The following is a 12,179-nucleotide window of genomic DNA, read 5'->3' on the forward strand; positions in this document are numbered from 1 at the left end:
CTTTAGAGAAGCTGTTACCGGTGTGATGAAGACTCTTTAGAGAAGCTGTTACCGGCGTGATGAAGACTCTTTAGAGAAGCTGTTACCGGCGTGATGAAGACTCTTTAGAGAAGCTGTTACCGGCGTGATGAAGACTCTTTAGAGAAGCTGTTACCGGCGTGATGAAGACTCTTTGAAGGAGACTCCACAGCGTACAGAAGGCAAACTGTTGCTTCTGTTTGGATTGAATACATAAAACATGACGATGTCGTTATCGTTGCACTGAGCCAGGCTAGCTGTTTCCACTCTTTATGCTAAGCTAACAATAACCACCTCCTGTTGAGCTCTGGTGATACGACACGACATTCATGGATGTCAGTGAGCGAGCGTCTCTCTAACAGAGCGTGTAACGGGTCTTTGAACGCACCGCTAACCTGAGCGTGACCTCGTGTTAACGCAGACTTCGGTCTCTCGCACCCGGCTGCACATTCTGAATCCAGGACGGGAGCGTTTCATGAGGAAGCGCTGCTTCTTCTTCTCCTCCCTCGGTCTGAAGTAATGTGGTTTGAGCTGAACGCAGGAGAAAAGTCCACCGTCAGCAGGAAGAGAGCAGAGAGGTAATGTGAGGTCCGTTAACTCTGAAGGACTGCAGCACTAAACACATCCTCACACAACTCACATCTCTGATCTAACTCCAAGCAGAGGAGGAAGAGGAGGAGGAGGAGGAGGAGGAGGAGGAGGAAGAGGAGGAGGAGGAGGAGGAGGGTATATGAAATGCTGTTCCTCTCGTGTTTGGCTGTCAGGACGTCTCTTATCAGGAGTGGACAGAAGGACTCCATCGTGTTATTAATTGTTTATTAGTGTATGAAACCTAAACTAGAGGAGGCATCATGTAGGAGGCATGAGTAGAGAAGAGGAGGAAGAGGAGGAAGAGGAGGGAGCTGGTGACATGTTGCCCTCCAGGACTCCGTCGTAGCTTCACGCTCAGTTGAACGTCTCACATGTGAAACAGGATGAAGAGCAGCTGTTTGTATCTCCAGCAACACAATCTGGTGAAGAATCAGAGATTATCTTTAATTAAATGATGTTAAAGAAGCTAAACAGAAGGTCAGAGGTCAGAGGGACGGACAGGAGACATGATGGTAGAATACGAGAACACTGTTAAATCTCCTTTCCTCTCTCCTCTCTGTCTCCTTTCCTCTCTCCTCTCTGTCTCCTTTCCTCTCCTCTCTGTCTCCTCTCTCCTCTCTGTCTCCTTTCCTCTCTCCTCTGTCTCCTTTCCTCTCTCCTCTGTCTCCTGTCCTCCTCCTTTAGCTCCTCCTCCTGTTTGTGGATTGGTCTCTTTAAACGTGTATCTTGTTGCGTCTTGTTTCATATTTCTATGAATCGTTTCCTTTATTCTCAACGTTTGACTCATTTAACCCAAAGTGTTGATCGAGTTACGTTTTCATCGACGTCGCTCCAACATGGCGGCTCGGTAGAAACAAAGTGTGTGTCCGTCAGTGCTGCTCTTCATTTAAAGTCTTTTTAACCAAACACACAGAGCCTCTGGTGAGGATGTGTTGTCTGAACTATCAGCAGACTTTCTTCTTCTGCTGCTGCAGAGCTGCAGCGCTGCTTTGTGACTTAAATCCACCGACCGGCAGAGACTCGGACTGAGCGCCCCGGATGGGATTTGAACCTGCGACCGTCACGTGTGTGTCAGCGGGAGGTGACGCGCGGATGCCTCGGAGGCGGCGGTTAGCTGACGTTAGACTCGGCGAGTGTGTGTTTGAGCATGTTCCAGGTAGTGTGTGTGGTGAGGAAGGCCGCAGCCTCTTCATCTATTATTCAGCATCGCGACTAAACGCTCATCAGAGCCGGAGGTCCAGCTGCAGACGGACGCCTCGTCTCGCTGCTCGTCTCTTTAACACGTCGTGATGTCGGAGTTTGATTTGTGTCGGTGAGCCAGGCAGCTTAGAATCCAGCACATCAGAGAGTTAGCGTAGCACGATGCTAGTGATTAACATATAACCTGTTAGAGTCCAGGTTTCACGAGGAAAGAATGAACGTTTTAATAAATGCTCTCTGGAAATAGTGTCAGCAAAACACAAGCCTGAACCCGCAGAAACATCTGGAAATGATCTTTGGTGGAGCTTTGGCCCCAGACGGAGGAAGATATATACATACTGTATACATACTGTATATATATGTATATATATGTATATATATATATGTATATATATATAAGCAGAGACATCAGTTAGACTCCAGAGGCTGCTCGGGTTTATTTCTTGCTCAAAGAATAAACTCTATTGCATTGACCTCTGACCTCTTGCACTGATTGTCTTGAATGGACTCCGTGTCGGTGCAGTAGTTCAGACTTCATCGACTGTTCAGTACGTCTCTGTGATTCCAGAATTCCTGATCAGATTCATCCTGAACGATCTTCTGTTTCTGTGAGTTAGCGGATTAGCATCCTAGCTAAGTTACAGTACGTGGTCTCGAGGCCTAATAATGAATCCCCGACTGCTATTGGTGGCAAGACCCGCGCTGAGTTGCCGGTTGAGGCAGACGATTGGTTCAGGTTAGCCGTTAGCTTTGAGTAGTTCCTCAACAGACCAGGTTACCAGGCTGGTCAATCCTAGCGCTCGAATGCTGAACAGATGTTGACGAGATGACGGACGATCGAGAGATGATGACGATCCAAATCAGGGATCCACCGGGGGGGGCGACAAGTCAACATCATAAACATGAGTTTATGGTCTCAGTCTCTAGTTTCAAGTCTTCTTCAATACAGCATGATGTTCATTTAGTACATGATGGTCCATTTAGAGTCACACAGACCATAAAGCAGGGGATGCTTTAGGGGCGGGGCTACACGGTGATTGACAGGTCTCTAGTCGCTCCTCCTCAGTCCATATATGGTCACTTCCTGTTCACTGGTTGATAAAAACCACAATGGCGACGGCCGTCATCCAAGATGGTCTCTGAACTCGAGGCTTCATAACATCAGTCCACAAACCAGTGACGTCACGATGACCACGTCCACGTCTGAACACAGTGCTTGTGCACTGGATGGTCAAAGTGCTCTCCTGGTCCGACGTTATCGTGTTTGATGGCGGCTTGTTTACTTCTAACCCCAGACTCTTCTCTAGAGAGCTGACAGGAAGTGAGGGGACAGAGGTTGGAGGACAGAGTCGGGTCTTCAGGCCACCAGGACGCCGCTTAAAACGCGACCTAACTCTGACGTCTGTGGCTGTGTGACGTGGTTGATGGTGAGCTTGTGTTGTAAACGTCTCCATCATTCGCTGCGGTGGACTAAGTGACGTGAACGCTGAGCGACGGACAGAAACAGTGACCTGATTGTTGGACGAGTGTCTCCGGGCCGTCCTGTCTCGTCCTCTCAGCGGAGGCAGCGTTAAAGCGTGGAGCGGGTGTGGCGGTGGACGGAGGCAGTGGAGGAGATGAAGGCCTCCGCGTTCATAGACGTCCTCACAATCACCCGCCAAATACGCCGGTCGTGGTTTTCTCTCCTGCGATTGTGATTCGTCACAGAGAGACAGATCTGCAGGACGGACGGACGTGTCGGAGGACGAGCAGCTCAGCGTTGGGGAGCGGAGGTCTCAGCTGTGGGGCTCGCGGCGCTCGCCGTCGTCTCTGGGCTGTGTTTAAATAAAGCTCTGTCTAAAAGCCTCGGGCGGCGAGGACTGAGATGTCTGACTGGAGGACCCCCGGTGGGGACGAGGTCAGCTCAGGATCTGCCACCAGCGTCCTCGTCCAACGTTCGTCTTGTTCATGTTAAAGGTTGAAGGTTGTGTTCACATTCAAACAGGATCAGTTTGGTTTGTTCGTCATCGTCACGACGGAAAAACACAAATGGCTTCATTCTTCTTCATTCACAAGGACACGAACAAACGTTCATTTCTAAAAGACTGTTGCTGGACGTTTGTAAGGAAAATAACAACGGTCTCTCCTCTAGTCTCTCACGCTCCTCTAGTCTCTCACGCCTCCTCTAGTCTCTCACGCTCCTCTAGTCTCTCACTCCTCCTCTAGTCTCTCACGCTCCTCTAGTCTCTCACGTCTCCTCTAGTCTCTCACGTCTCCTCTAGTCTCTCACGCCTCCTCTAGTCTCTCACGCCTCCTCTAGTCTCTCACGCCTCCTCTAGTCTCTCACGCCTCCTCTAGTCTCTCACGTCTCCTCTAGTCTCTCACGCCTCCTCTAGTCTCTCACGCTCCTCTAGTCTCTCACGCTCCTCTAGTCTCTCACGCTCCTCTAGTCTCTCACGTCTCCTCTAGTCTCTCACGCCTCCTCTAGTCTCTCACGCTCCTCTAGTCTCTCACGCTCCTCTAGTCTCTCACGTCTCCTCTAGTCTCTCACGTCTCCTCTAGTCTCTCACGCTCCTCTAGTCTCTCACGCTCCTCTAGTCTCTCACGTCTCCTCTAGTCTCTCACGCTCCTCTAGTCTCTCACGTCTCCTCTAGTCTCTCACGCCTCCTCTAGTCTCTCACGCTCCTCTAGTCTCTCACGCCTCCTCTAGTCTCTCACGCCTCCTCTAGTCTCTCACGCTCCTCTAGTCTCTCACGCTCCTCTAGTCTCTCACGTCTCCTCTAGTCTCTCACGTCTCCTCTAGTCTCTCACGCCTCCTCTAGTCTCTCACGCCTCCTCTAGTCTCTCACGCCTCCTCTAGTCTCTCACGCTCCTCTAGTCTCTCACGCCTCCTCTAGTCTCTCACGCTCCTCTAGTCTCTCACGCTCCTCTAGTCTCTCACGCCTCCTCTAGTCTCTCACGCCTCCTCTAGTCTCTCACGCCTCCTCTAGTCTCTCACGCTCCTCTAGTCTCTCACGCCTCCTCTAGTCTCTCACGCCTCCTCTAGTCTCTCACGCTCCTCTAGTCTCTCACGCCTCCTCTAGTCTCTCACGCTCCTCTAGTCTCTCACGCTCCTCTAGTCTCTCACGCCTCCTCTAGTCTCTCACGCCTCCTCTAGTCTCTCACGCTCCTCTAGTCTCTCACGCCTCCTCTAGTCTCTCACGCCTCCTCTAGTCTCTCACGCCTCCTCTAGTCTCTCACGCCTCCTCTAGTCTCTCACGCCTCCTCTAGTCTCTCACGCCTCCTCTAGTCTCTCACGCCTCCTCTAGTCTCTCACTCCTCCTCTAGTCTCTCACGCTCCTCTAGTCTCTCACGCCTCCTCTAGTCTCTCACTCCTCCTCTAGTCTCTCACGCCTCCTCTAGTCTCTCACGCCTCCTCTAGTCTCTCACGCCTCCTCTAGTCTCTCACGCCTCCTCTAGTCTCTCACGCTCCTCTAGTCTCTCACGCCTCCTCTAGTCTCTCACGCCTCCTCTAGTCTCTCACGCCTCCTCTAGTCTCTCACGCCTCCTCTAGTCTCTCACGCCTCCTCTAGTCTCTCACGCCTCCTCTAGTCTCTCACGCCTCCTCTAGTCTCTCACTCCTCCTCTAGTCTCTCACGCTCCTCTAGTCTCTCACGCCTCCTCTAGTCTCTCACTCCTCCTCTAGTCTCTCACGCCTCCTCTAGTCTCTCACGCCTCCTCTAGTCTCTCACGCCTCCTCTAGTCTCTCACGCCTCCTCTAGTCTCTCACGCCTCCTCTAGTCTCTCACGCTCCTCTAGTCTCTCACGCCTCCTCTAGTCTCTCACGCCTCCTCTAGTCTCTCACGCCTCCTCTAGTCTCTCACGCCTCCTCTAGTCTCTCACGCCTCCTCTAGTCTCTCACGCCTCCTCTAGTCTCTCACGCCTCCTCTAGTCTCTCACTCCTCCTCTAGTCTCTCACGCTCCTCTAGTCTCTCACGCCTCCTCTAGTCTCTCACTCCTCCTCTAGTCTCTCACGCCTCCTCTAGTCTCTCACGCCTCCTCTAGTCTCTCACGCCTCCTCTAGTCTCTCACGCCTCCTCTAGTCTCTCACGCTCCTCTAGTCTCTCACGCCTCCTCTAGTCTCTCACGCCTCCTCTAGTCTCTCACGCCTCCTCTAGTCTCTCACTCCTCCTCTAGTCTCTCACGCCTCCTCTAGTCTCTCACGCCTCCTCTAGTCTCTCACGCCTCCTCTAGTCTCTCACTCCTCCTCTAGTCTCTCACGCCTCCTCTAGTCTCTCACGCCTCCTCTAGTCTCTCACGCCTCCTCGTTCATCGGATCAAACTGAACCAGGACTCAACATGAGCTCCTGATGAGAGGAGAGATTTAAACAGTCATTCTGGTATTTTTGATATTTGTATAGATGTAGTCAGCAGTAATGCAATATTAATATTAATAATATTAATATTAATAATATTATTAATATTATTATTAATATTATTAATAATAATATTAATATTATTAATAATAATATTATTAATATTATTATTATTATGTTGTTATATCTTCAACAAATCAATGTCAGGTTTACGGTGTCATGTCTATTTAAACACTAAATTAAATGAGTGAATAGAATAATCAGCTGTAGTGAAACATTAGATCCTTCAGGGTGTACACATCTGGATCGTCATGACAACCTTGTTGTTGTTGTTGTTGACTCCCAGCAGCCTCTCAGCATCCGTCCACTCCGTGATGGAGGAGCGGGACAGCAGCGCTAATGCTAAGGGACAGATACCTCGTTAGCATGATAGCATTAGCCTCGGGCTGTGTGGCTATTGTTAGCATGATAGCATGGCCCCAAAGGGGGGGGGGGGGGGGGGGCTTGTTGTTAGCGTGTTAGCGCTGCACACCAAGGACACACACACACACACACACACACACACACACACACACACACACGCGTTTGTCACCTGAAGGGATGGAGCATCGTGTGTGTGTGTGTGTGTTGGTAACCTTTTTACTTCTGACCAATCACAGAAGCACCTTTGTTCTGTGAAGATGAAACACTAAAGATGAAGCGGATTGAAGGACGTTATCTTTAAAGCAGAGGTTCACTTGGTCTCATCAGGAACATGTGTGTGTTCTGACTCTACGTCTGCAGCTTCTTCAGGTTCTCAGCGTTGGTCCGTTGACACCAGCAGGACGAGTGATTCAACAGTCTGACATCTGAAGAAAGGTTACTCACACGTAGCTAAGTTCAGCAACATGTTGTGAAGTAGTTGTGTTTAATAAAAGATGGTGGTTTGGGTTAAATACTGAAGAAGGAGAGTTAGGTGAGAAATGAATCCACGTTGTGGTTCCACACGGAGAACGAGCGCTGCGTCTTTGTTCTTCGTTGGTCACGATGACGTGGATCAAACACAGATTGATTTTGTGGGATGTCTCTTATTTACGTCACGTTCTTTGTCGTAGGTTTAGTTATAAACGCTCTGTGAGGATCAGAGTTTAAGAGAAACACATTATTTTACCACATTGTGTCGTTGAGATGTTGTCGTCCCTCCGTGTTCACGTCTTTACACCGAAAAACCAAGATGGAGAACGCTGATAGTATAATATATCTCTCTTCAACAAGGTTGATTTTTCTGAGCTTTGGCTTCGTGAAGAAGGTTGAGTTTCAATTTATTCATAAAACCAAGATGTGAAACTTTATTACTCCTTTAACCGTAACAATGTTCAAGGAGAATGTTGTGGAAGTCTAAATGAGATTGTACCGTAAATGAATGCTTCACCGTGAGAATCCTTTAGTCTTGAGACTTGAAGCCTTTATCAGCCGTGAAGATAACAACGTGGAGATTCTGCTGCTCTGTGTTCAGATTACAACTCAGATGAAAACCATAAACATGTGACGGGAAGTGTGTGTGTGTGTGTGTGTGTGTGTGTGTGTGTGTGTGTGTGTGTGTGTGTGTGTTGGTTTAAAGACGAGATGAAGAAGAGTCGTCATGTTCTGGACCAATAAATGACGAACAGATTCATATTCATACTTTACAGCCAAACTCTGTAAATACACATTTACTGTTCTGTCAACGTTCTGGGGATGTTTTGTGTGTTTTCTATCTGTGAGCTACTTTAACATGTACAAGAGTAAAAAAAACAAGATGGAGACGGTAAAATAAACAAGATGGAGACGGTCAAAAAAACAAGATGGAGACGGTCAAAAAAACAAGATGGAGACGGTCAAAAAAACAAGATGGAGACGGTCAAAAAAACAAGATGGAGACGGTCAAAAAACAAGATGGAGACGGTCAAAAAAACAAGATGGAGACGGTCAAAAAACAAGATGGAGACGGTCAAAAAAACAAGATGGAGACGGTCAAAAAAACAAGATGGAGACGGTCAAAAAACAAGATGGAGACGGTCAAAAAAACAAGATGGAGACGGTCAAAAAACAAGATGGAGACGGTCAAAAAAACAAGATGGAGACGGTCAAAAAACAAGATGGAGACGGTCAAAAAAACAAGATGGAGATGGCCAAAAAAAACAAGATGTAGACGGTCAAAAAAACAAGATGGAGACGGTCAAAAAAACAAGATGGAGACGGTCAAAAAACAAGATGGAGACGGTCAAAAAACAAGATGGAGACGGTCAAAAAAACAAGATGGAGACGGTCAAAAAAACAAGATGGAGACGGTCAAAAAACAAGATGGAGACGGTCAAAAAACAAGATGGAGACGGTCAAAAAACAAGATGGAGACGGTCAAAAAAACAAGATGGAGATGTTCAAAAAACAAGATGGCGCAGTTATGAAGACTCATTTTGAACACTGAGGCGTTGGAGCTGCGAGCTCTCCTCTGAGCTCGTCAGGAGTTTGTGGTCATGTCTTTGTAGGAATATAAATATTATTCTGAGTGATGTTCCACATTGAGTTTCTGTTCCTGCTGATGATGAAGAAAACAATGAGCTCTGTTTTAACCCTCTCCTCCTCCTCCTCCTCCTCCCAGTCTGCTCCCAGTTCTCGAAGGGCGTGTACGCCATCATGGGTCTGTACGACCGGCGGACGGTCAACATGCTGATGTCTTTCTGCGGCTCTCTGCACGTCTGCTTCGTCACGCCGTCCTTCCCGGTTCAGACCAACAACCAGTTCGTCCTGCAGCTGCGGCCCCAGCTGCAGGAGCCCGTCATGGCCCTGCTGGAGCAGTTCTACTGGACCAGGTTCGTCTACATGTACAGCGCCGACTCAGGTGAGGACGCGGCGTTTGTCACAGTTATGATTAAAGTTATTTTGAATCACTGCTGTCGCTGAAGGAGGGAACACAATGGTGATTGAGCCTCTGATGAAAGCATTCTTTGTGTTGGTTCTGTCGCCCCCTGTGGACTAACGTGGTAGTGACTCCCTGCAGCAGGTCTGACAGGCCTGGTTCTGGTCCTCCTGTGTCCCCCTTCACCTCCAGCGGGTCCAGCAATACGTCCTGGGTCTCCAGCAGAGAGGAGGAGCTCTGCTCCTGGAGGAGGAGGAGGAGGAGGAGGAGGAGGAGGAGGAGGAGGAGGCGCATTAAGAATAACTATATACAAATAGACAATCTTGTTTACTTACGTAGGTTATAAAGAGACGTCAGTTAAACATTGAGACTGTTTCAGTTTCTTTACATTCTTTGCAGCATTCAACATCTCTCCTCCTCCTCCTCCTCCTCCTCCTCCTCCTCCTCCTCCTCCTCCTCCTCCTCCTCCTCCTCCTTCTCTGTTCTTTGAACTGTCCAGAGGGCTGAGAAAGCTTTCACATGTTCCTCTCTTTGCTTTTTTATTTTGCTCTTTTGTGTCTGGTCCTCTTGTCTGCAGTCAAAGTTCCCTTGAGCAAGGCACCTCCTCTCCAGGAGCTGAAGAGGAGAGACAGGCAGACAGACAGACAGAGAGACAGCAGCAGCAGCAGCAGCAGCAGCAGCTATGAGAACATAAACGGTGGAGAAGCTTCAGCTCGCATGAACAGAGATGATGTGTAATTGAACATGAAACAGATTTTGTGTGTGTGTGTGTGTGTGTGTGTGTGTGTGTGTGTGTGTGTGTGTGTGTGTGTGTGTGTGTGTGTGTGTGGTCGACATCACTGCTGCATCACTAGTCTGATGTCTGCTCACACACACATTAGGAGCTGTGTTAACAGCGCTGCAGAGGGTTAACCAGCTGAACAAGTGAAAGGTCTTCAGCACCGTCTTCCTCTGGTGTGTCTGATAGTCCTGGTCCTGGTCCTGGTCCTGGTTCTGCACTGGGCTGGTCTTTACACAAACAGACAAACCAGTCACACGCGGTCAGCAGGGTTCATCCTCTGGAGAACACGAGTATCTCGGTCACTGTGTGTAGAGATGATGAGTCTCCTCTCAGGCGATGCTTCTGCTGGTCTCAGGTCTGTCGGTGCTGCAGAGGATTCTGGACACGGCGGCGGAGCGGAGCTGGCAGGTGACCTCCGTCAACCTGGACGTGCTGCCGGAGGCCGGCTTCATCAAGCTGCTGACCGACCTGGACTTCAAGAAGGACTTCCAGATCCTCATCGACTGTGAGCTGGAGCGCCTCGGCTCCATCCTCCAGCTGGTAAACTGGTCTCTGCATCATTATTAATGAAGCGTAATCATGAGCTCAGAGCTCGTGTTAGAAGGTGAACATCCCATAATTCATCTCATATCTACTTTATGTTCATAAACATCTCCTTCAGACTACTGGATTCATTCTAGTTCATCACCAAAACTACATTTTACAGACACTGAGCAGAGCCTGAAGGCATCATGATGTCACTGAGTGAACCTCGTTGGTTAGCCGTTAGCGGTGCTGCTAACGTTACTAGCTCTCCTCTGATTGGTTCAAACACTGAAACACTATGAAGCTAACGACACTTAGCGGCTCTGTGAGGCCACAGCGGTGCTCCGGATTGGCCGAGGACAGTAGGAGGTGAGGAGGTGAGGAGGTGAGGAGGCGAGGAGGTGAGGAGGTGAGGAGGTGAGGAGGAGGAGAAGTGTTCATCCTCCTCCTCCCTCAGCAGACCTCCTGTGCTGGTGAGCGTTCATCCACTGAAGCTCGTTAGGAAGCCGGACCTGAGAGGAAGACGACACCTGCTTCCTCCTCCTCCTCCTCCTCCTCCTCCTCCCTTCCTCTCTACAGCTGTTTCTCTCTTCACCTCTTTATAACCTCTCTTCCACTCTCCTCCTCTTCCTCCTTTCATCTATCGGAGGAGATCCTCTCTCTCTGATGGTGAATATGCAGCAATTATCTCCTGAAAGAGAATCCAGCCTTCCAATCAGCAGCTGTTTGACACACACACACACACACACACACACACACACACACACACACACACACACACACACACACACACAGAAGGGTGTGATGAATGTGTAATGGATGCGTTTCATCATCATTAGAAACATCAGAAACATGTAATTACCCTCATTCATTCTGACTCTTCCTCAGATTGCTGCTCAGAGGAGAAACCTGAAGAACTACCACTACATCCTGGCCAATCTGGTGAGTGTGTGTGTGTGTGTGTGTGTGTGTGTGTGTGTGTGTGTGTGTGTGTGTGAGTGTGTGTGTGTTACTTGCCAAACTAACTTGTCAGAAATGTTAAATGTGTTTAGTGGTTAAATCTCCTCTCATGATGTTTCTCTTGCACTTTTGATATTTGGTGTTTGAATTTCTTTGTTGCTGAATAAATGAACATGTGTGTGTGTGTGTGTGTGTGTGTGTGTGTGTGTGTGTGTGCGTGCGTGCGTGCGTGCGTGCGTGCGTGCGTGCGTGCGTGCGTGCGTGTGTGTGTGTGCGTCAGGGCTTCATGGACCTGAACATGACAGAGTTTCACAAGCTGGGTCCCAACGTGACGGGCCTCCAGCTGGTGAACTGGTCCGACCCCGCGGTGGAGAAGATGGACCAGGACTGGCTGGAGTTCGACAGCAAAGACCTCAAAGTGCCCCGCAGGAGGCTCAGGGTACTCACACACACACACCTGAGCTGCTGTACTTGTGAGGACATGTGTAGTTGTAGTGTCGACGTGTGGTGTTGATGTGATGGAGGACACACAACAACACACAACAACACACAACAACACACAACAAGAGATCAACACACATTCAGATTAAACCACAAACATCTTCATGGAAGAAACACAATAAATACAATAACTCATTCTTCTTCTTCTTCTTCTTCTCTTCTTCTTCTTCTTCTCTTCTTCTTCTTCTTCTTCTTCTTCTTCTTCTTCTTCTTCTTCTTCAGTACACCGGAGCGCTGACCTACGACGGGGTCGTCGTCATGGCGACGGCCTTCCAGAACCTGCGGCGGCAGCGCATCGACATCTCTCGCCGTGGCAACGCGGGGGAGTGTCTGGCCAACCCGCCGGCCCCCTGGGGCCAAGGCATCGACATCCAGAGGGCCCTGCAGCAGG

At 49.2% G+C, this 12,179-nt stretch overlaps 1 protein-coding gene across 1 annotated transcript in view; it reads left to right on the top strand.

Annotated features, from left to right (window-relative positions):
* LOC306704992 (glutamate receptor 1-like) overlaps positions 1-12,179 on the top strand; it is a gene marked incomplete at its 5' end in the record, with an annotated part of 49,220 nt that overhangs the window by 11,110 nt on the left and 25,931 nt on the right. The window contains 5 exons of the mRNA XM_079171628.1: positions 8,764-9,003; positions 10,158-10,342; positions 11,216-11,269; positions 11,568-11,726; positions 12,011-12,178. Of these exons, the coding sequence (XP_079027754.1) occupies positions 8,764-9,003; positions 10,158-10,342; positions 11,216-11,269; positions 11,568-11,726; positions 12,011-12,178 (806 nt within the window). The remainder of the gene's footprint in view (positions 1-8,763; positions 9,004-10,157; positions 10,343-11,215; positions 11,270-11,567; positions 11,727-12,010; position 12,179) is intronic.

Source organism: Pholis gunnellus (assembly GCF_910591455.1).
Source record: "Pholis gunnellus genome assembly, chromosome: 13".
NCBI lineage: Eukaryota > Metazoa > Chordata > Actinopteri > Perciformes > Pholidae > Pholis > Pholis gunnellus.